This window comes from Cheilinus undulatus, linkage group 15 (genome assembly GCF_018320785.1).
Source record: "Cheilinus undulatus linkage group 15, ASM1832078v1, whole genome shotgun sequence".
NCBI classification, from domain to species: domain Eukaryota; kingdom Metazoa; phylum Chordata; class Actinopteri; order Labriformes; family Labridae; genus Cheilinus; species Cheilinus undulatus.
In genome coordinates, this window is record NC_054879.1 from 37,674,566 (window position 1) to 37,694,941 (window position 20,376).

General features: G+C 38.5%; 1 protein-coding gene across 1 annotated transcript; it reads left to right on the forward strand.

Moving 5' to 3' along the window:
* The first annotated feature begins 2,783 nt into the window (after positions 1–2,783).
* Positions 2,784–20,276, forward strand: ankrd10b (ankyrin repeat domain 10b). The gene is made up of 6 exons (XM_041807870.1): positions 2,784–3,168; positions 3,947–4,099; positions 5,020–5,111; positions 16,404–16,669; positions 17,336–17,443; positions 19,698–20,276. Exons 1-6 carry the CDS (start codon positions 2,971–2,973, stop codon positions 19,928–19,930), a joined length of 1,050 nt encoding a protein of 349 aa, XP_041663804.1. The 5' UTR covers positions 2,784–2,970; the 3' UTR covers positions 19,931–20,276.
* The last annotated feature ends 100 nt before the right edge of the window (positions 20,277–20,376 follow it).

Here is a 20,376-nt window from a genome sequence, read left to right on the forward strand (position 1 = left end):
AGTAACATTTCATAACTAAAAAAGAAATAAAGGTCAGAGATCTGATCCAGGATTAAACTAGAAAAGCACTCCAAAAGCACAGACCTCTGCCGTTAGCCCTATCTCCCAATAGTGAAGAATCCTTTAAGAACTTCCTGGATCCATCCCTATGTGCCCCTCCACCACAGATTTCACTGATTACTCCCTATGCAATAGGGTACACACGTAGTGAAGTATTGGCTTTGCAATGTGTGGTCTGTCATGGTTGAAGCATTGCCTGCCGATGCCAACAGACTCACTGGACGACTGGAAGTCATGGCAGAGGGTGAATATTCCTCTATTCCTCCCAGCATTGTGAGTATTCTTGCTACGGTGTGCTGTCTTTCTCTCTGTTATGCTCCGACTCGTCTCCTCGACAGCATGCGTCTTTCAAACTCTATAAACTCCAAAACTTTGAATAGAAACACACCCAAAAATGCTGCTGGGGTTGAAGTTACTCATGTCCGCCATCTCCTGGTGTAAAGTGGTAACAGCGCAGACCTCCGCCATTAGCCCCATTGCCCAATAGTACAGAATCCTTTAAAAAATTCCTGGATCCAGATGGTGATCCGGATCAGTCCCAAAATCTAATCAGTTCTTCCTTCTGCCATTTCCTGGAAATTTCATCAAAATCTGTCCACAACTTTTTGAGTTATGTTGCTAACAAACGAACAAACCCACCCGATCACCTAACCTCCTTGGCGGAGGTAATTATGTATAGGTTCATTTTAGAAGTAGATACAGAAACATTGGCTCACTTTAGCTTTGTTAGCTTTATGTAACGCTAACACAAATCTAACACAAATCTAACCCAGGTACACTAGCTATGTAGTTGATACATAAACAAAAGTAGCTAAGTTAGCTTTAGCAATGTGAGCTTTAGCTAAAGCTAACATAGCTATGTAGATAGTGTATCTATGTAGCTTTTGTAATTGCTTTGGGAGCTTAGCTTTAGCCACATAAGCTACATAGCTATATTGACTATGTAGCTCTATTACCTATGTAGCTTACGCAGCTAACAGAGCTGCATAAACTACGTTTGCTGCACTGGAATGTTTTCATGGAGGACAGCCAGCATGTCAATGTGGGCCCCGTATGGGTTATACAGTATGTGGGCTGCAATATGGGTCCCATGTGGGTTTGTCCATGGGTTCCATGGTGGCCCCTCCTATGATTGCCCATGTGAACTGCAAGTGTGGATCAGCCCATATGAGACCCTTATAGGCCCCATCTCAAGAGATACAAGATAGATCTTACTTGTTGTAAACATGGCGATTGCAGGGCTTTCTAGAATGGGCCTACTGTATATGGGTCTCATATGGGCTGATCCACAATTGCAGTTCAGCGCATCAAAGAGTCATGCAGGAGGTCAGAAAAGAACCCAGAACATCTAAAGACCTGCAGGCCTCCCTTGACATAGTTAAGGTCAGTGTTCATGATTCAACAATTAGAAAGAGACTGGGCAAAGGTGGCATCAATGGGAGATCTCCAAGGCAAAAACCTCTGCTGACCAAAAAGAACACATGATAGTATGATACTGTCAGGCAGATTGGAGCAGCATCAGCACTAACCTAGAGTGCTGAACTCTGGGTAATGACACAAAAGAATGAGTTTGTGGATACAAGTAACCGAAATGAGTTTTTCTAGAAGGTAGCTGGGTTCTGCCTAAGAGAAAAGGTGAGGAGTTCAGACATCGAGAAGGGACTAGGAGTAGAGACGCTGCTCCTTTGCATCGAAAGGAGTCAGTTGAAGTGGTTTGGACATCTGATCAGGATGCCTCCTGGGCGCCTCCCTGTGGAGGTCTTCCAGGTACGTCCAACTAGGAGGAAACCTTGGGGAACACCAAGAATGCACTAGAAGGTTTGTGTATCCTGTCTGGTCTGGAAATGCTTGGGGATCCCCAGAAGGAGTTGGAAAGGACTGCTGGGAAGAGGAATGTCTGGGCTGGCTTGCTCAGCCTGCTACCTGCCTTGGAAAGCAAAAGATGGATGGATGCAAAACAAAGAAAAGAAATCAGGGAGGGGGCAAATACTTTTTTACAACACTTTTCTTGAAACTACTGAAAATTTCCTGAATTTCCCAGGTTGAACTGTGTGAACATAAATAGCGTTTATCACCCAGACTTAACCCTAAAGCAGGGGTGTCCAAACTATGGCCCGGGGGCCAAATGCAGCCCGTGAGCCATTTTTGACTGGCCCTCAAACAAATTGTTGAAATTAGATAAAATATGGTCCGCATTAGTTTATGAAGCTTGTACTAGACTACATCATTCTTCTTAGCTTCAGCACAAAGCAGTGCTTGCATGCTAATTCTGTAAACAAACATTCTGACAAGATGAATTTGTTCATGTTTTTTTTTTAAATGACTAAATTGAGACAACACCGAAAATGCTAAATATGTTGGCAACCAAAACAATAAAGATATCTTGATTTATGAAACACTGACAGATCACGACAGCACCAATAACATTCCAGTTATATCCACCAATAACCTCTGCCCTAAAGTATTTACGCTTTCACACACAAACAGGCAAACTGAAGGAAAACTTCCTGCTGTGAGGGATTAGAGAGATCAGAGAGCTGGCATGCCAGAATGTTCGTGGGTGAAAAGGCTTTCTCCCTGTAGTAGTTGGCTAACTCCACTAGATGGCAGTAATGTAACACAGAAGACGCTCGGTGCCGTCAAACCTCAGAAGAAGAAAATAACAAACGGAAGGAATGTGCTGCTGCCCAGTCTGGTCCAGTCCACAGTTTACTGTCTGCTCGGCGTTTCTCAAGTTTCACTCCGGCGCGTGCTCTGACCTGTCTCCTTTGTGTTGTCAGGCAGAAAGGCACACCAGTCAGGGTGGCGTGTGTCCTGCTTCACAGGCACCCCCATCAGCTTCAAGAATATAACAATAGCTTATTATATTGTTTAATAGCAGTAGGGTGTCATCCATCTTTTCTTCCAACAATGTCGGTGGGAGTCGAGGCTGGATTTTCTAGTGAGGAGGTCTTAAACAGCCGCTTCCCTCTCCATCGGGCGTGCAGGGATGGAGATGTCGGTGCCTTGTGCTCCCTCCTTCAATGCACCTCAAACCCGGCTGACCTCACCGTGGAGGACACCTTCTACGGCTGGACGCCCATACACTGGGCCGCTCATTTTGGGAAGGTACCCAACAAGCTTCAGTTGTGCTTTTAGACGACCGGGCCTATCGTTATTAATGTTTCATGGATGAAAGTATGTATTGAATAAGCGCCGACGTGAGCCCCGTCTCGGCCATTTCCTGATGTTTGCCTTAACTGTTAGCCGCTCAAAAAGCAGCCATCATTAACTGGAAGCAGACAATGGACCATTAAAGATAACTGTCTACCCAGGGAAACAGCTGATAACGTATTTTATAGCTAAGATAATGTAGTTCATAAAGTAACATTGACCGGGAACAGTGCTAACTAGCACAGAGACGAAGATAAGAACGTTACAAGAAAATTTTCCATTTGATAAACGATTTGATAAACTAGCATATTTAGACGACAACACGGTACAGAACTTAGATAAAAATGTCTAAATATGGAACTATTGTAGGCTAACTGAACAGCATTTTCTTCTAAAGCTTGAATAAAACGAGTGCAACTTCATAGTCAACTTTCATCGTTATTTACTCCGACAAGCCGCCCTCCTCTAACCGCTCTAGTGTTGTGCTCAACGGCTGCATGGGAAGGACAGGCCTCTTGTTTGTACAGACATTGGATGTGAGCCCACAGCTAGAGCCATTAAGTATCGGAGCCAGGCCCAACTATAGAGATGAATCTTTCCCATTAGCATTTACTGCACTGTACTTGTTTTTACCTGCCTTGCGTGGCGTCTTTTGGATAAAAGCAATGAATGAATCACAACACAACTCATTACAATCAGCCTGACTGTTCCCGTATTGCTCATCTCTTCCCAGTTGGAGTGTGTGATGCGTCTGGTTCAGGTGGGCTGTGGTGTGAACGCTGTGACCTCCAGGTTTGCACAAACGCCTACTCACATTGCTGCTTTTGGGGGCCACCCTGAGTGCTTGTTATGGCTACTCCAAGCTGGTGCAGAAATTAACAGACAGGTGAGTCACACATTCAGGTTCTTGACTGCACACTGTTTACTGCATATAGCTGTCAAGCAGTTCAGTTTTATCACAGCTTTGAAAATATCACCTAACTTGACCGTGTAGGTTTACAGGAATTTTTCTTGTTGACGTTTCCTGGAGAGATGGGTGCAAACATAATCCTGCACAAAGTACACTGAACACTAAAAGAAAAACATCCCATTACAAACAGAACTGTGTAGACTACTGGTTCAGCAAATGATCATGCAATAGCAAATTAATCAGCTATTTTTAGGTAGGAAAAAATATCACTTCCATACTGGAAGAGGCTGAGCTCAGGACTTATCCTATCAAGGAGGATCATTCTTAAGTGAGGTCACGACCCTCAATGCGCTGTTGCGACTTACGCCTCCACCACACACATATCTGGATTATGCTTATGCCACTTTTTCAGATACTGCACTTGGTCTCAGAGTGTTTTATTCCTACTGTCTTTTCCTCTACATGAATTTCTATCTGTAGACTGATGCTGCAGGCTCTGCTTTATGCTCTGCTGAACTACAGAGGAAATTCAGTTTAGTGGGTCATGATGACATAACATCTTGACGTCATAGAGAAACACACTCAATTGAATCTGCTCAGCATATGCTGTAATAAACGGCTGAGAAAATTCTTTGTGTGTGGGTTTTACCTGTCTTGGGTTGCTGAGCACAGCCCACATTTCAGTGTGATGATTTTCCTCAATGTGTTTTTCACCTACCCTCCCTCTTATGCACAGTTATAACTCTGTGTGGGCAGTGGTTGAATCTGGGTGAGAAGTTCAGGCTCTCCCCTGTAGAGTCACAGTATATCCAAACACATTCTTTCATTCCTACTTGTTTCTGTGTGCATTTAAGCCATGTTTCTGTGTGTAACTGCAGTGTCTTATCCTCACTCAGGACTATGTGGGCGAGACGCCCATCCACAAGGCTGCTCGTGCGGGCAGTCTGGAGTGCATCAACGCTCTCTTGATTCAGGGAGCGAAAGCTGAGTAAGTCCTGTGATCAGATCTCTGTCTTCATTTCTTTTCTTCTGTACTATCCAACACCTCTGATTTACCTTTGCAAGGGATCACCACCAAACTGAAATCAGAGCAGTGTAGATGTTTTTTAATGTAAAAAACACAAGAATTGTAACTTAACAGATGTAAGATATGCTCAGATAATCAAAAATTGAAAACATAGGATAATCCTGAAGTCTTAGTATACTCAGAAGGATGCTTAACTTCAGCTGAATCACCTAAGGCTTTATACCACATATAACTGTAGTCAGAGCCAGACATGTGGCAAAAGCTTAGAACATAACATTCTAGATTTTATAGGAGGAATTCTGCATAACACACCATGGTTGATTTGTGATCAGTTCTAGTGCTAAAGCTGTGCATCAGTAAATAATTTGAAACACTGATTTCTCTCCTGCCAGGGCTTTTAATTAATAGCTGTTCATTCAGTTACTATCAGTCATAAAATGTTAATCTGTACAGAGCCATTTCATTAAAAATGTTGTCTCAAGACTCTTTACAAGTAGGTAGGCCTAGACTGTCCTATTTGTTGTATTAGTCTCAAAAACAAACATTAATCCAGCATGTGCACAGCACATAGCAACATTTATCACAGTGTGCAATATGCAGAAAGAGAGATTGGTAGAGATAAACAAAACCATAAATACACCTTAATATTATTTTTATCTATATGGCTACACTTCTGCTTTTACCGGTAACAGTGTTTTTAGTATGTGGCTCATAGCCAGTTATGATCTGAACATTCTAATATTAGCATTTGCAACTAAGTTGATGATGAAATGAAGAGGACATTATAGTAATTATAGGAGTGAAAGTTGATCTGCATTTCAGTTCACTTTAACATTTATCATGATAACAATAATTTGGTCAGGTGGAACAGCAGCATATCCTCCATGCCTGTAACCATGGTAATGGTATGTAAAGATCATGAATTTAAGATTGATTGTAGTTTGCATAAAACTTTTTTCACCAAATGCTAATGATGCTAATTAATAAACATATTGTTTTGTTTAGATTTAAAGAATTTCCGCAAAGAGATGCTGCTGCAAATAGCTATTCAATTGGTGGTGCTCCCTTGAAAATGTGTATGATAATTTTAATAATCCTTGAAATTGTTGTTTCTCATTGCAACAATTTGCATTAAGTTGCCCTCAATGTGTAATAAGACTAGCGTAGGAATACTAGCTTCATAAAGAAAGATTTATTAGCATTGTTTGTTCTTTTACACCACACTGTCATTCTTATATTTTTATGAATTAAGGAAGAACTGTTTTTTTCTTTAAAAGTAGATGATTAACCAGTTATGTTTGCCTTTTCAAAAATAACTAACAGCTTTTTAAATGCAGCACATTTTTTACGCACATTTATTATTACACACACAAGAGGACAACTTAATGTAAAAGTTGATAAACTGTTCTTAGCTTTGTAGGCCACATTGCATGATATTTGTTAAGTCTAGAGTGTGCTTTTCTTTGTTAACATTTGTTTTGGTTAGTGTCTTACATAGACAGTTTGGCTTGATGACCAAATGCACGTTCACTCTTAAAGAAGCCCTCTGAATGTCAGTATGAAAAGGCTATATTTTTGTTGCATCAAATGAAACCTCATAGGTTATATATAAATAGATGCAATTTTTTTTTTAGGTACATCACTTAAGAACTGCAAAATCAGATTTCTTTCAGTACCATTTTGGGTGCTTTCACTTTTAAAAAAAATGGGAAAAATTTTCTTCATTGTAAAAATTCTCTTGAAGATAAATGCATAAGAAAAAGACGTTAAACCAGCTCAGACCACTTTGTCTCTAGGTTGTGTCTTAAGAAATGTATGAATAATCTGCCTTACTGAAGACCTAAAGCCACACCTTGTATGTCGGCGTTTGCCTTTCCTATTGTAGAATTCTTTTTGTTATTGCTTCTTCTTGTGAAGCATGAACAAAGGCATAAAAGGACACCACCCATTGTTTTTCTTAAAATAGATCCAAGACCTTAAGGAGAATGAAATGATGACAAATTTCTGTGGTAGTTTTCTCTTTGACACGTCTAAACAGATCAGCTATTATTTCTCTAAGGTCAAGCCTGTCAGTCAACCTCATGTGCTAACACTTAGTGTGACTGCTACCAGAAGAATGTTCCCTAGAAATATGCAGGTTTCTCGTTTTGACCTGCTGAGTGCTCTATCAGAGGATCATAAATCAGTTTAAATAAATAAGCAAAGAACATGTGCATGTTGATCTACATTTAAAGGAGAAAATAACTCATCAGCTCACTTTAGACATTGAACTACATTTATACAAAGATCAGCTTTTTACATGAAAACTGTTCTAGTTTCCTCTCCTAAATACACTTGTAATTTCATTTTTTGCAACAAAGTGTCTGCCTTTTTCCCCTAATACATTTGATTTTCAGAAATTCAAAACAACTGGGGTATTTTAGGATGCACAATTTTCAAGTAGAGGATGTGTTCATCCAATCTACTAAGAAAACAGTACTTTTAAGTTCTTAGAAAATCTGACAACAGCAAATGCCACATGTAGGAAAGGTTAATCAGTGATTCTAGTGCAATTTGTACCTCTGTATTAAATTGTTAATAGGAAGTAAGAGGGCATTTGTATTTTAAATGTTGTGACTTTTGAACCCCAGTTATATTTTGGTTGTCAGGGCTAACAGGGTTGTTGAATTGATTGTGAAATGATTTAAAAATACATGATTTCTTTGTTTTTTTTCAGTTAAATAATGACATTAACATGAACAAGATTAAAATAATTTTTTAATAGGTTGGGTTTTTTTGTATCCCCACAGGAAATACACGTGGATTTTGTTAGTCAGATGTTTAGTTACAAGGGTGTAAGCTTGGGTCATCTTAAACGTGTGCATCAGAATGCCCCAGCTGTTCTGCTGTTTCAACAAATCCAATTCCAACTTTTACTGACATTTCTAAAGAAACTGATTTTTTGTTTTTTATGTAGATCTAGTAATGTGCATTTGGTCATCATAAGGAATGTTTATGATGAAAACTATGTATATTTTTTCCCCTGCAGATCACAGATGTTTCATTTAGTTTAGTTTATTATCAAGTTATTTTGTTTAACTTATGACCCAGAAATGTAAGGGGAGGGAAACTAGGGTACATAATGTGGGAATGAGGCTCATGACAAAATTATTGTAGTTTATCCTCCTAATTTAACTATTAAGTAATTGTTCCTATAAAATCATGTTTTAAACTTTTTATCTCAATAATACATTAATCTTTAATGGTCTTCTTATAAATAAAATCAGAATTGCCACGAATAAATCATCCTCATACATGCTTAGACATAAAATCCATATTAGACTCCACATGAGACAACAATTTAAAAAATGCTCTAAATTTAGTTGAAAAAAGTGTTTTAAGTAGAATTTGAAAAATGCACCAGGAAATGTTCGATCATTAAAATTCTACTTGGATTAAATATTTTCAATGAAGTTCTTTTAAAGTTCTTTTAAAATCCACAATCATATTTATAAATACAGGTCATATTCTGAAGATCTTTTATTTTGACAAAAATGATTGTAAGATGAATGCAGAAAACTAACTCTTATTCAAGTGCAACAAAGTTTCAGCAAATCATGTAGTTATGTACGATATATAGAGATGAGGACAAAGGTATTAGCCCCCCCATGAAAATTTAATTTGTAAGTATTTCCTGTGTGCTGTTAAACAGAGCAAGGAATTCACAACAGCTTTTCCAAACATCCTAGATTTATTTTGGATGCTTACAATATTTTACTTCGCACACAGACACAAAATAATTTCACAAAAACCAAAATCTACCAGGGTCTAAATTATCAGCCCTCCTGACGCTAATAGTCAAGAGTGTATTCTTTTTGCTGGACAACAGCCTTCAGTCTTTTGTTGTGGTTTTAACCAGTCTGACACGTCTTCTGAGGAATCCCAGCCCATTCTTCTTTGGCCAGTCTCTCAAGCTTCTCCAGATTTGATGGTCTTCTGGCATGGATCTTGGTCTTCAGTTCACCCCACAGATTTTCAGTGGGATTCAAGTCGGGGCTTTGAGCAGGACAGTCAGTAAGGTTGACTTTGGTCTTCTGGAGGTAGTTCTTCACCAGGAGCCACGTATGTTTTGGGTCACTTTGGTATTGGAAGACAACGCGACATCCCAGACACAGTTTTGCTGCGGACTCTTTTAGTTTTTCTTTCAAAGTCTTCACAATCTTGTTTCTTCATGATTCTTTCAACCTTTGCAAGATTCCTAGTTCCAGAAACACTGAAGCATCCTGACAGCATAATACTCCCACTTCTGTGTTTCACTGCTGGGACGGTGTCTTTGGGCTATACACCTCTCCCTTCTTTCTCCAATCATAAGAAACATCTCTATGGCCAAAGAGCTCTAGTTTAGTTTCATCTGACCAGAGGACATGCTTCCAGTATGCATAATCTTCCTCCAGGTTGTCTTTCTCGGTCTGCAACCTTGCAGTCCACTCCTGTGCAGGACTGTCGTGGCCAGTTGTTCTGGGGTCTTTCGACACATCTCTCACTAGTTTTCTTTCTGGAGTCTTTGAAATCTTTCTCTTTCTACCTCTGCCAGGCTTGTTCTGTACTATGTGGATCTCTTTGATTTTCTTGACGATTCTTCTCACACCAGTTCTTGACACTTGGAAATGCTGTGATAACTTGGAAAACCTTCCCCTGCTTGGTGATCTTCAACATTTTTTTTTCTCAAGTCTCAACTGATTTCTTTTTGCTATGATGCTTTCTCAAGTGACAGTATGTTTTTATACTGTGTGTAAAAATGCAGGGTTGGCCTCACTTTTAACTTGAGTGAAGTTTTGAGCATTACGAAGTTAAAGCAAACTATTGAACATCAGTGGTGTGTGCAACAGCTCAACAAAAAGTTCCGTTCAAAGGGGGCTTATAATTAAGACCCTGGTAGTTTTTGGTTTTCATGAAATGGTTTTGCTTCTGTGAGTGAAGTAAAATAATAAACACATCCAAAATAAAATTAGGGTGTTTGGAAAAGTGTTGCCGTTTAACAGTGCTTGGGAAATACTTTTAAGAAATGACATTTTCATAGGGGGCTAATAATTTCGCCCTCATCTGTATACAAATGTGATGTTCAAACACAATAAAACCCAGTATTTATATATGTTATAAATTATGAATATTGTGGCTTGGATGCAATTTAATGGAAGATTACTGGAACATGTAATTTCATTGGGAACCTTAATTCTTCTGCTTTATCCATTTAATTCTTCTTTCTTACTCCACATTGGCTCAGCCAGTCAAAGAACTGACTGTTTAGCCCCACAACCAGGGAAAAATTGAACAAAAGAATTCTTCTTTATTGTGATGTGTATAAGTGGGGTTTCTCTTCATCTCTGTAAATGTCTTTAAGCCTCCCGTTGTCTCATAATAGCTGCTGTCTAAATCAAAGCACAAACAGCTCTGGACTGTCTACAGTAAAAGCTAAACGTAGCTATAATTAAGTACAAAAAATGTTGCCATACCTGATTGTTACATGGGTGAAAGCGAGACAAAAAAAACAATGGATGATTGGATTACAAACATAATAAACCAAACTTCCAGTGAAGTGTTAGCATTATTAGTTTCAAATTTCTGAAAAGGAGCCCAACCTTACTTTTGCAAAGCCATCCAAAAGACACAAATTAACTTTAGAAGTGACTGTTAACAAGTACGATCACCCATCAATATACGGCATAAAAGACTTCAATATTTAATCTTCAGTGGTAATGATAATGCACTTTTCTCCTTCTTACAAGATCAAATTATATTTTGTGTTGCTGGAAACATTCATCCTGCTGAGTTCTGCATCGATGATTCTTGTGTGAAGGATCTTTGGTCTCCTAATGGAACACTCTTCGTCACCTTCTGCTCCCTTATATTTTCCGTCTACTTCAACTGAGAAGCAGTTATAAGTCTGCTTCCTGCTCCTCTTTTCCCTGGTGTTGTTGGCGTTCCTGCTCTCTGAGAAGACAAGAAGAAGTGGAGGTAAACAAGGAGGAGAAACAACACTAAATGGATCCCTCTCTGATTCATTAGGCAGGACTGCACAGAGTGCACAGAGAGCACTCTCACCATCTGCCCCCACCTCTGATTCAGCATAGTCAGTGAGCCGCATGGCTGCCACTGAAAGCTGACTGCGGTTCAGGACACCACAGCAACTACAGGTCACAGATGATCAATGGTCACCCAGCAGGTTCTGATGGCTGCCTGTGGGGTTGACATGGGTCTAATGACTGTGGTCTGTTTGAAAGCTTTCACTCAGAGGCTTTTAAACATTTTCATGAGTCTCTGACTGTGTAGCTGTCTAAATGAGAGCATCGGGAATATCTCATAAAACTAGGATTAGGAAAGCTTAATACATTTTTCCCTTTTTCTACCTTCTTAGCCCTTTGCTCTGATATCCCTTCTAATATTTATATTTTCACAATCAGGATTTTGCCTTGCAAATGTTTGCTTTCACATATTTCAAGAAGAAGAGATTTCTTATCTTTGACCCAATACAAAGTACAGAAACATTTCTTTGGAACAGAAGCACCACCCCTAATTCTCTATGTCTAATCTTTGAAGAAGAAACTTGTCTCATTTGTCCTCTGCATATTATTATCAAATGTCTTCTAAGGTCAAAGTTGATCTTCATGTTTCTTGAAGCCTATCCAAGTTGAAAACCAACATCTTTTACTTTTCCAATAAACAACATAAAGGATATTTTTCCTGAATTAATAATCAAAATTATAATAAATCTATCTCAGAGTAGATGTCCAACAGATGCCATACTTTAGCACCAGTCTGTCTGACCGAAACAAGGCTTTTCTTTGGCCATGCTTTACCTCTACTGTCCCTCAATTTACTGCTTTCTCTCCTCCCCTACCTCACCCATAGCCATTTACAGTTCCTATTTCATTTCAGCATTTTACACCGAACAAAGGTTTCACTTAAGTTTGGAAAGTCAGACCATTGTCCTTGAATTGCTCTCGTCAAAACTCTCGTCCCACACGAGTGGCTGTTTCTCTTCCTCCAGGTGGCGATAAGGCTGACAGTGGAGAAGTAAGGTGTTCACATAAAAAAAAAAAAATTAAAAAAAAAAAAACATGTTTGGGCCTCCAAACAAATACATAAACAGGTCAAAAGAAGTGCTGTTACATGCATGTGAACTCAGAGCTGAGAACAACGAACACAGAGGGAGGTTGACTTTTTTTTTTTTTTTGAAAAGTCAACACTCAGCAATTAATTGTTTCAGAGATATTCTGCTCTATGTCTGCTGTATTACTGTTTAAAACTTCCCACTGATGATGTCTTCTTGCAAAGAGGCTGTTGTCCTTAAAGCTGACCTTTGGCTCTTTTCAAGTCATTTCCCACTCCTTTTAGTTTCCAGCTCTATTACTGTCCTTTCTGAAAAAGGTATAAAAAGACCAAAAATAAATGTTTAAAAAGATGTCACATATTATACTTGGAATAAACGATATATTCAATTCATGTGTACAGACTACAGAATCTTAACATATTGAATAAAATGGTGTGAATAATTCTGGCAAGTAATGACAACCAAATATAACCCCACATTTTTAGCAGCGTCAGATGAAAAAAATAAAAGTAAGATTTAAAATCGGTCAGACATTCAGGTTTTTAAAAAGAGTTTCTGTTGATTGTCATGAGCCTCAGAGCGATCAGTTGGTCCATTAGCAAGCTAGCAGCAGGTAGGAGATTGTTTAGAGGCTGCCGGTGATGAGAGCAGAGCAGACTGCAGACATAAAGGCTTACAGCAGCTGAGTGGGATGGGTTAGATTAGCATAGCATCATGTACTGAACTGTTTAATGCTAACTATCATCCTGTTGCAATGGTTATTCACTGTCATTTCACTGTTAAAAGATATTTACTTTTCACATAGAAATGTTTTATTTTGTATGTCACAGTATTAACCCTATAAATATCATAGTCTGTTTTGACATCTAATCTTTGTCACCTTTTCCTTTATGAAAGTGACAATAAGTTACAAAAAAAACTTTTGCTATACTGTTAACAGAACCAGAACCATACGTCTTAATGTTTTGCAGCCAATGAATTGGAAATGACTTGGTTTTTTCAAGTAATCCTAGAAAGGGGGAGAATAGACACTGCTGAGTCTGCCCCGTTCCCTGGGATAGCCGCACTGTTGTGGCATTGAGTGTTCTCACTATCGCTTCCTATCTACACACTGGCAAACTGTTGAGGTATTTCTTGCGGTGATTGGTTTTAATGCTAGGTTTTTTATGAATCAAAACTAAAGTTTTAGACCTGCATGCTTTGCTTATTATCCATGATTGTTCCTGTATCTAGTCTTTTGTTTTTTATTTTATGATTTTTTTTTTGTTTTTTGATTTGTCAACTAACCATAGGAGCCCTTTATATGGACAGGTTTAATCACGTGAGTCCCATGTCAACATGTAGCATGATAATAGGCTGCCTCAGGAAGGTTAGACGATAGCTAGAGAAGATGCATATTGTGTGCTTAGGACGGAAAAGCAAAGCATACCAGGCATTTACAAAGAATTAACGCTTCCTTACAAATTTCCCTCCATTGTTGGGTGAAATTATTTTTTTAAAAGCACTTCATTATTTTGCAGCTCTGTGCTTTCTCTAGATGTAAGGTCTCACTGAAGGAATACATTTGTGAGTCATTGTAAAAGAAAATGGATTTGGTGTTTATATGATATTCTGAGGTGGGTAAAGACAGAATAATATTGGAGGTTGAAATGAAGATTAGGATGAAGATGGTCCTGGATTAACTAAATAAAGGAAATTGATAGTTGATTTTTCTTACTTCACTTGATTGGAATGGAGTTTAATCTGCCATTTTAAATACCCATACTCTTAACAGTTTGTGTCCAACTTCAGGACATTTAGCTCTCCTTTTGTGGATCTTAAAAGTTATAAAGTTTGCTGTTTTAACTCTACAGCACTTAAACCCACTTTACCTTCAACCCTTAAAAATGGGTGGGAGGTTTCTATAAAAGCTTTTAAAGCAGAAAGACCTTCACAGTCTGGCAGTGAGGATCATGTTTTATAGAGTGTTGGATATCTGAACAGTAACCTTTAGTTTTTTTCTGGAGCTTCGGGTTAAAGAATTAACCCTGGATACTTACTAGATAATAAGTACTATGCTATGTAATATTTAACAGGGAAAGTGTTGAAATAAGAGGAAGTTGTTGCTAAATAAATATAGTAAAAACTTAAGGCTTTAGTTTGCCTATTTTACTTTTATGAAGTAATGCCTCTGATACTCTTGTGAATTTGCTTAAGAAGTTATGTTCAGAAAGAACTACTTAAAATATCAACCTTTTGTTTTGACTTAGGTGTAAATAGTTCATTTTTGGTATTTTGGTGTAATTTGTATTCCTTGCAGTGAGGCCAAACCATAAATCCTATAATGAAATGGTTTAATATGGATGTAGTCTCTTTAATCAACCTTTTTGGAAGCGTTAATTTTGAAGGGGACGGGTATTGTTCAAAAAGTTATTGTGTGATTTTTATTTTTGTTTTTCAATCTTAAATTCTTTACAAAATGTTTATCATGTGCACTATTTTCTTGAAGTTTTTCCTTTTTGCTCTGTTTAGATGTAAAAATGAAAAGGCAAGAACAATTACTAAGACAATGAATGACCAAACAGAAGCAGTTAACTTTGAATTTAGCCTTGTTGTGTGGGAGTCAATGTCACTCCACAAATTTGGCCTAATAAAAATGAAAAAAATATTCCTTTAGTTGTATAATAAGTAGCAAAGGAGATCATTGTTGCCTCTTAAAGTGATTAGCATAGTGATAGCCTGGTTATGTATATATTATATCCTGCAGATGGGGACATTTTCCTTTTTCTGCTGCATGTGTAATAGTAGGTACAAGCCTGGATCTTAGCCAGAGTCCTACTTCTTTGACAAAGACGTGGCTGTTTGCTTTGCAGAACTCATTTAGCTGTGTGATGACATTTGGACACCGAACAAGTGATGCATTGTTTACTAATCGGCCAATGGCGTGGACAGAAATTCTCATCATTAATTGAAAGGGCCCGTAATTGTAAAAAGGGGACCAGTCAGAAATTTACTGTGTCATAACTGGCAGTTAACTTCAGCAACATTCAGATAAGATTAACCCTTCATTTACTTAGTATTATTTATTAACTTAGATAAGGCACGTTATTCAACAGTGTGTTATTTTTGAGTGACATTACTTTCACACAAAAGTGCAAAAACTAAGTCTGTTAATAGAAAAGTAAATATGGCACTGTTTGCTCATTCATTAATACAGTCAGAAAGTCACTTATTCCTGCTACAACTGGACATGATTAACACAAAAAACTCCTCACAAGTTAGGAATGATTGCACAAATGCATCTCCATGGATTACAGTCGCTTCTTATGTTTCATTCTCTTGGCCATCATTTCTTGAAACACGATGAAGCTTGCTTCAGCTTTACCGTTCCAGGAGAAGATGACTGAAGGCTCGTGTGTGATTCTACTTGAAACCTGATTCTGTGGACTTTGCTCAGAAGACAAACTGCTTTTCCTCTGGATGGAGAATTTCTGATCCATTGCTCGTCTTTGAAGAATTCTGCTTTTTCTTATTGGTTTTCCACTTCACACACTTATGTACAGTAAATAGCCACCACTTCAAGTTTTCTTTCCAGCTTGAGCTTGGCTACATTCTCTGGAAATCAGATGCCAAAATGCAGGAATCCTTTCATCACTTTTGGAAATGTTGGATGCCAGCAGCCTCGAATCAAATTCTCTTCTTGGATGTCTCATTTTCCTTGCAAAGAAGACAAGTTGTTACATCAGATGCTGAAACTTCTCATGTAGATTCAGTGCATCTTTTCATAGAAACCCCTTAATCAACCCCTCCAGTTTTTCAGATACTCTCAGGTCTGCGTCAGTCACAGTGCTTTTGGTGTCTTAATCATGTCCTTTTGCAGCAGATATGTTTCAAAACTGATTTGGAAACTGTCAGGTTAAAGCTGTACATATGATGAAATTGATCCAAAGAGATCAGTCGTCATCTCACATGAAGATGACGAAGATGATGTGAGAGAGTAGAAAAGGACAGGCTGTTTCTGTACATCTATGTGTCTGTCTGTGTGAACACTTGCCTAATGAGTCTGTATGTGTGTATGCTTGTTTGTATGTATGTACGTTTGGGCGTGTCTTCTGTTTGTTTTTTGTTTGTGTAAACCAAACGTACAGTGAGTGTCTCTAACACTCCTCTTTCCTGTTGTGCAGTATGAGGAATGCCAGTGGGCTGACTGCTGCTGACCTGGCCCACGCCCAAGGGTTCCAGGAGTGCGCTGAGATTCTCTCCAATGCCCAGAACTTCCAACAAAACATGGCTCAGTCCCATTACGGGGCCTTTCTGAATGGCATGACCCAGAACGGGGGCCACGTTCACCCCAACATCCAGGGACGCAGCTTCTTGAATGGTGCTCCCAACAGAAAGAGGTCGTTCGATGGCATGGAAGCCAACCCAGTGAAGAAGGCTCGGCCTAATGGTAGGTTAACAGTTCAAGATTTTATTTATATTTCTCTGAAGGGAAAATGTATATCGATACAACAGTTACTCCCTGGTCAGACCTGCTGGATAAAAAACTGGGCATGGCTGCTGATGGGACTTCACTGCACTGATCTGCTTATTTTAAAATTAGAATATTAGATGTAGGGATGGGTAGGGATGGGTTCTATTCATAGTTTTCACTTGACGTCACGCACTCCTGGCTCTGCCTCCTGGCAGCCAAGAACAGCTTCCTACTTCTACAGAGAAGTTGACGGTCTCAGTTGCCACCTATGTGTTATACTTGCACTGAATCCCATCAGAGCAAGAAGACTCACAGAGGAGCAAATAACAGATTAATGCCGTTTGACATTCTGCTGTCCCTGTAGATTATAATAGACAGAAACACCAAACAGACATCTCCTAATCCTGCCGTACATTGTTATGTGAACAGGATCAGAATATGACTGGCTTAAAACTTACATTAAAGCCCCAGAACACCAACAGGGATCCTTGTCCTATCATTAAATAACATGAACAAGCTAATGTTAGTGCTAGTTATCACTCACCTGTGCCTGGTGTTTGTGTATAATTTGAAATGGAACATCATTCTTTTTTTCTGAATAACACTAATTGTTTTGTGTGTTTGATTTTTGTTTTCCTTTAGGTCTGGGCATGCCACCAGAATTGCTGAATGGGAATGGGCCACTGGGTGGTGCTGGAGAGGCCAAGATGGAAAGCATGAGCATGGAGTTGGCATCGACTGTTACCTCAGGTGGGCCAGGACCCTTTGCATTTGGGCTGAATGGGTTTGCACCACCACAGGGGCCAGGGCCCATGGATCAGTGTGAGGACCAGGGGGGACAGGACAAACCCAGCCAGGCAACTAAAGAGCTGGAGGTCATCACTGTGGCTTCAATGCAGACCCCCTGCCGCTGCACCAACTCTTATGCTTACCTGTAGAGTGCTTGTGTGTGTGTGTGTAGAGGCGAACACTAATGTTTCCATTTGTGCAGTTTATTTTTATGTTTTTGGTAGCATCTGGCTTTTGTATTTTGCGTATTACATGCATACAAGAGAATACTTTTGTCTGATGTGTTATGAAGCTACTTTTGAGAGATGAATAGCAGTGTGTGTTCTGTATTTCTACTATTCTGTGTACCTGATTCTGCTTGGATGGATAGTTATTGAGATGTCTTTTTTTGATAGTTCTATTTAATGCAGCCGTCCAGTTATACAAATAACTGTTGTGTAAACCTTTTTTAGGTTTATAATAAGTTTTGTTTTGCACAATTAAACAGAAACATTGTATTTAGCTATTGACATTCCCTTCACATGGTAGCGTGACAAGTGCAAAGTGTCAGCCATATTAACTCAATGGAAAAAGAGTTGAATTTCATATCAGTCCTACCCAATGCTTGTCAGTTGTTGCTTAACAAGAAGAGCTCTATTCATAGGCCACCCCAAGTTGCTTCTGTTGATCTTGTTCTATGCAATTTGTGAATCTAATGTGTGGATTTGGCTTATTTAGATATCTGCTTATTTAAACAGCTAGAAAGTAGTCATTTTTTTCCAACTATACTAAAAATTGCTAAAAAATACCGCAATAACTATGTACAAAAAATGTAACACCTTAGTTGTGATTGAATGGCATTCTAACAATTTATATTTTTGCTCTTACTGATGTTACAATGTTATTTGACATTAAATGTGGCTCAATAGAGTGCCTCAGCACTATGATCATATACTTAAGTATTATTTCCCAATGCTAACTGCTACCACATATTAACAAAAGCTGTTATATTCAATAATTACCTTTATGCCAAAGCATATCCCAACTTGAATGTAGCTCATAAAGTATAAAAGACTCACTGTGCAGCTTAGTTGTAGTTTGTAGATGTCACATAACAAGACATAGTGGTTCATGGGCTTGAATTTTGTTTATTCTGTTTCCTTTGCATTTATTTTGGTTGTCTGCCTCTAAAGTGTATTGAATGTTTATTGAGCGTGCTAGCTGTTTCATTTTTAAAGTCTAACAGGGCTTGCACATCTCTATGTTTCTTTAATTCTACCCTTTCTGATTTTGAACAAAAGTAAACGCCCCTTTTACAATTAGTAGTTATGAATAAACAGTACTGCTCAAGAAAGTTTGCATGAATTTGCAAAACGCCTTCTTTCTTGAGCTGTATTGAACAGCTAACTTAAAGTACATTATTTTCAACTTTTATATAAACAAGTAAGGGAAATGATTTCTTATTTCTGTATTTTGTAGAATTTCATGTTGCATTTTTTTGTGTTTCATGCCGGAACGTTTGAGTGTATAGCAATTAAATTTGAAACATCTAGTGCTTTAGTACTGAGCAGGTTTAGCTTTGTACTTTATGTGTGAATCATTAAATGTTGTTAAATTTTATAAATGTGATTGTGTTGGACTTTTGTTTTCTTGTTTAATTCCTGACTCTGGGGTTAGGACTAGTATTTTTACTGCCCTGTTAAAAAATTGCAAATTTGAGTTGAAATCCAAGGAAAGAGTAAGATATAAAACCATTTTCAACAGACTACATTACTCATGCTAAATCATTTCTTCCCTTAAAGTTTGGCTTGTGCGTCTTCATGCCAACAGGTCTGGAAGATTTAAGATTCCTCGACTTGGCGCAACAGCTTAAATACCTTTGTGGAAACAGAACTAGGTCACTGTGTCATACAGCAGTAACTCCAACACTAAGTAACCACCGATCAGGGTGTGACCTATTTTTAACAAGGTCTCGGGTCAAAACTTATGAGATTACATAAGGCGCTAGTATGCATTTTGAACTGTATCGATTACCTTTTTGAGTAATCCTCTCTCTGCAGTGTTGAAATGTGGTCACAAAAATGTCTGCTTCTTGTCTAAGAAGAGGCAACTTCGACATTTAGTTGTGCAAAACAAAATCAATAAACTTTTTTTTGCCCCTCTTTGTGCTCACCAAAGGCAGGAATATGGTCACAAATGTATTTATATGCCCTTTGATGATGTGTTTCATTTCCAGTGGCAGGCGAGAGACCTTGTGAGGATTTTTTCTCAAATGGGCACAATCAACCACAGCCTCCATCTGGGTGTGAACCAGTAGCAGAAATCTTCCATGGGCAGCTTGGTTACAGTGAGTCTTCAGACAACAACGGCACTGCGGGTAGCCAGATGGAGCACCAGAAGTCAGTGAAAGCAGAGCAGTTGTATGACCATGCCTTCTTTAGCACCATGCTTCTGTACCATGGATCATAAAGTGTAAAGGAGACCTATTAATAGGTCATGTCTCTGTCTGAATCTTGTGTTCAGCTTATTGTGAATTAATTTGCCTTAAAGTTATTGTGTGGTCAATTTATTCAATCAGTTCTTTTTTGTTGCAAAGGGCAGGCCCATTGTTATGGATGGATAAGATGTTTTCATAGCTAAAGCTGACTAAGAAGTGAATCTTTGTGTTTGAAGACAGTTTTTGTCAAGCTTATTAATTTTTTGTAAGGCTTTGAATAACTTAAACTATTAAATTGACTATATGTATGGAACTACTGCCAATTTTCATTTTGTTTCTGTATCAGCTTGAAATGGATTAAAAGTTTGAGTAAACCTAATGTTACACACTAATAATAAAAGGTTCTGCAAAAATTCAAAAGTTGTGTGTTTTTGGATGGTTTCATTTTCATATTTATCTTGTGAAAAAAAAGGTGAAG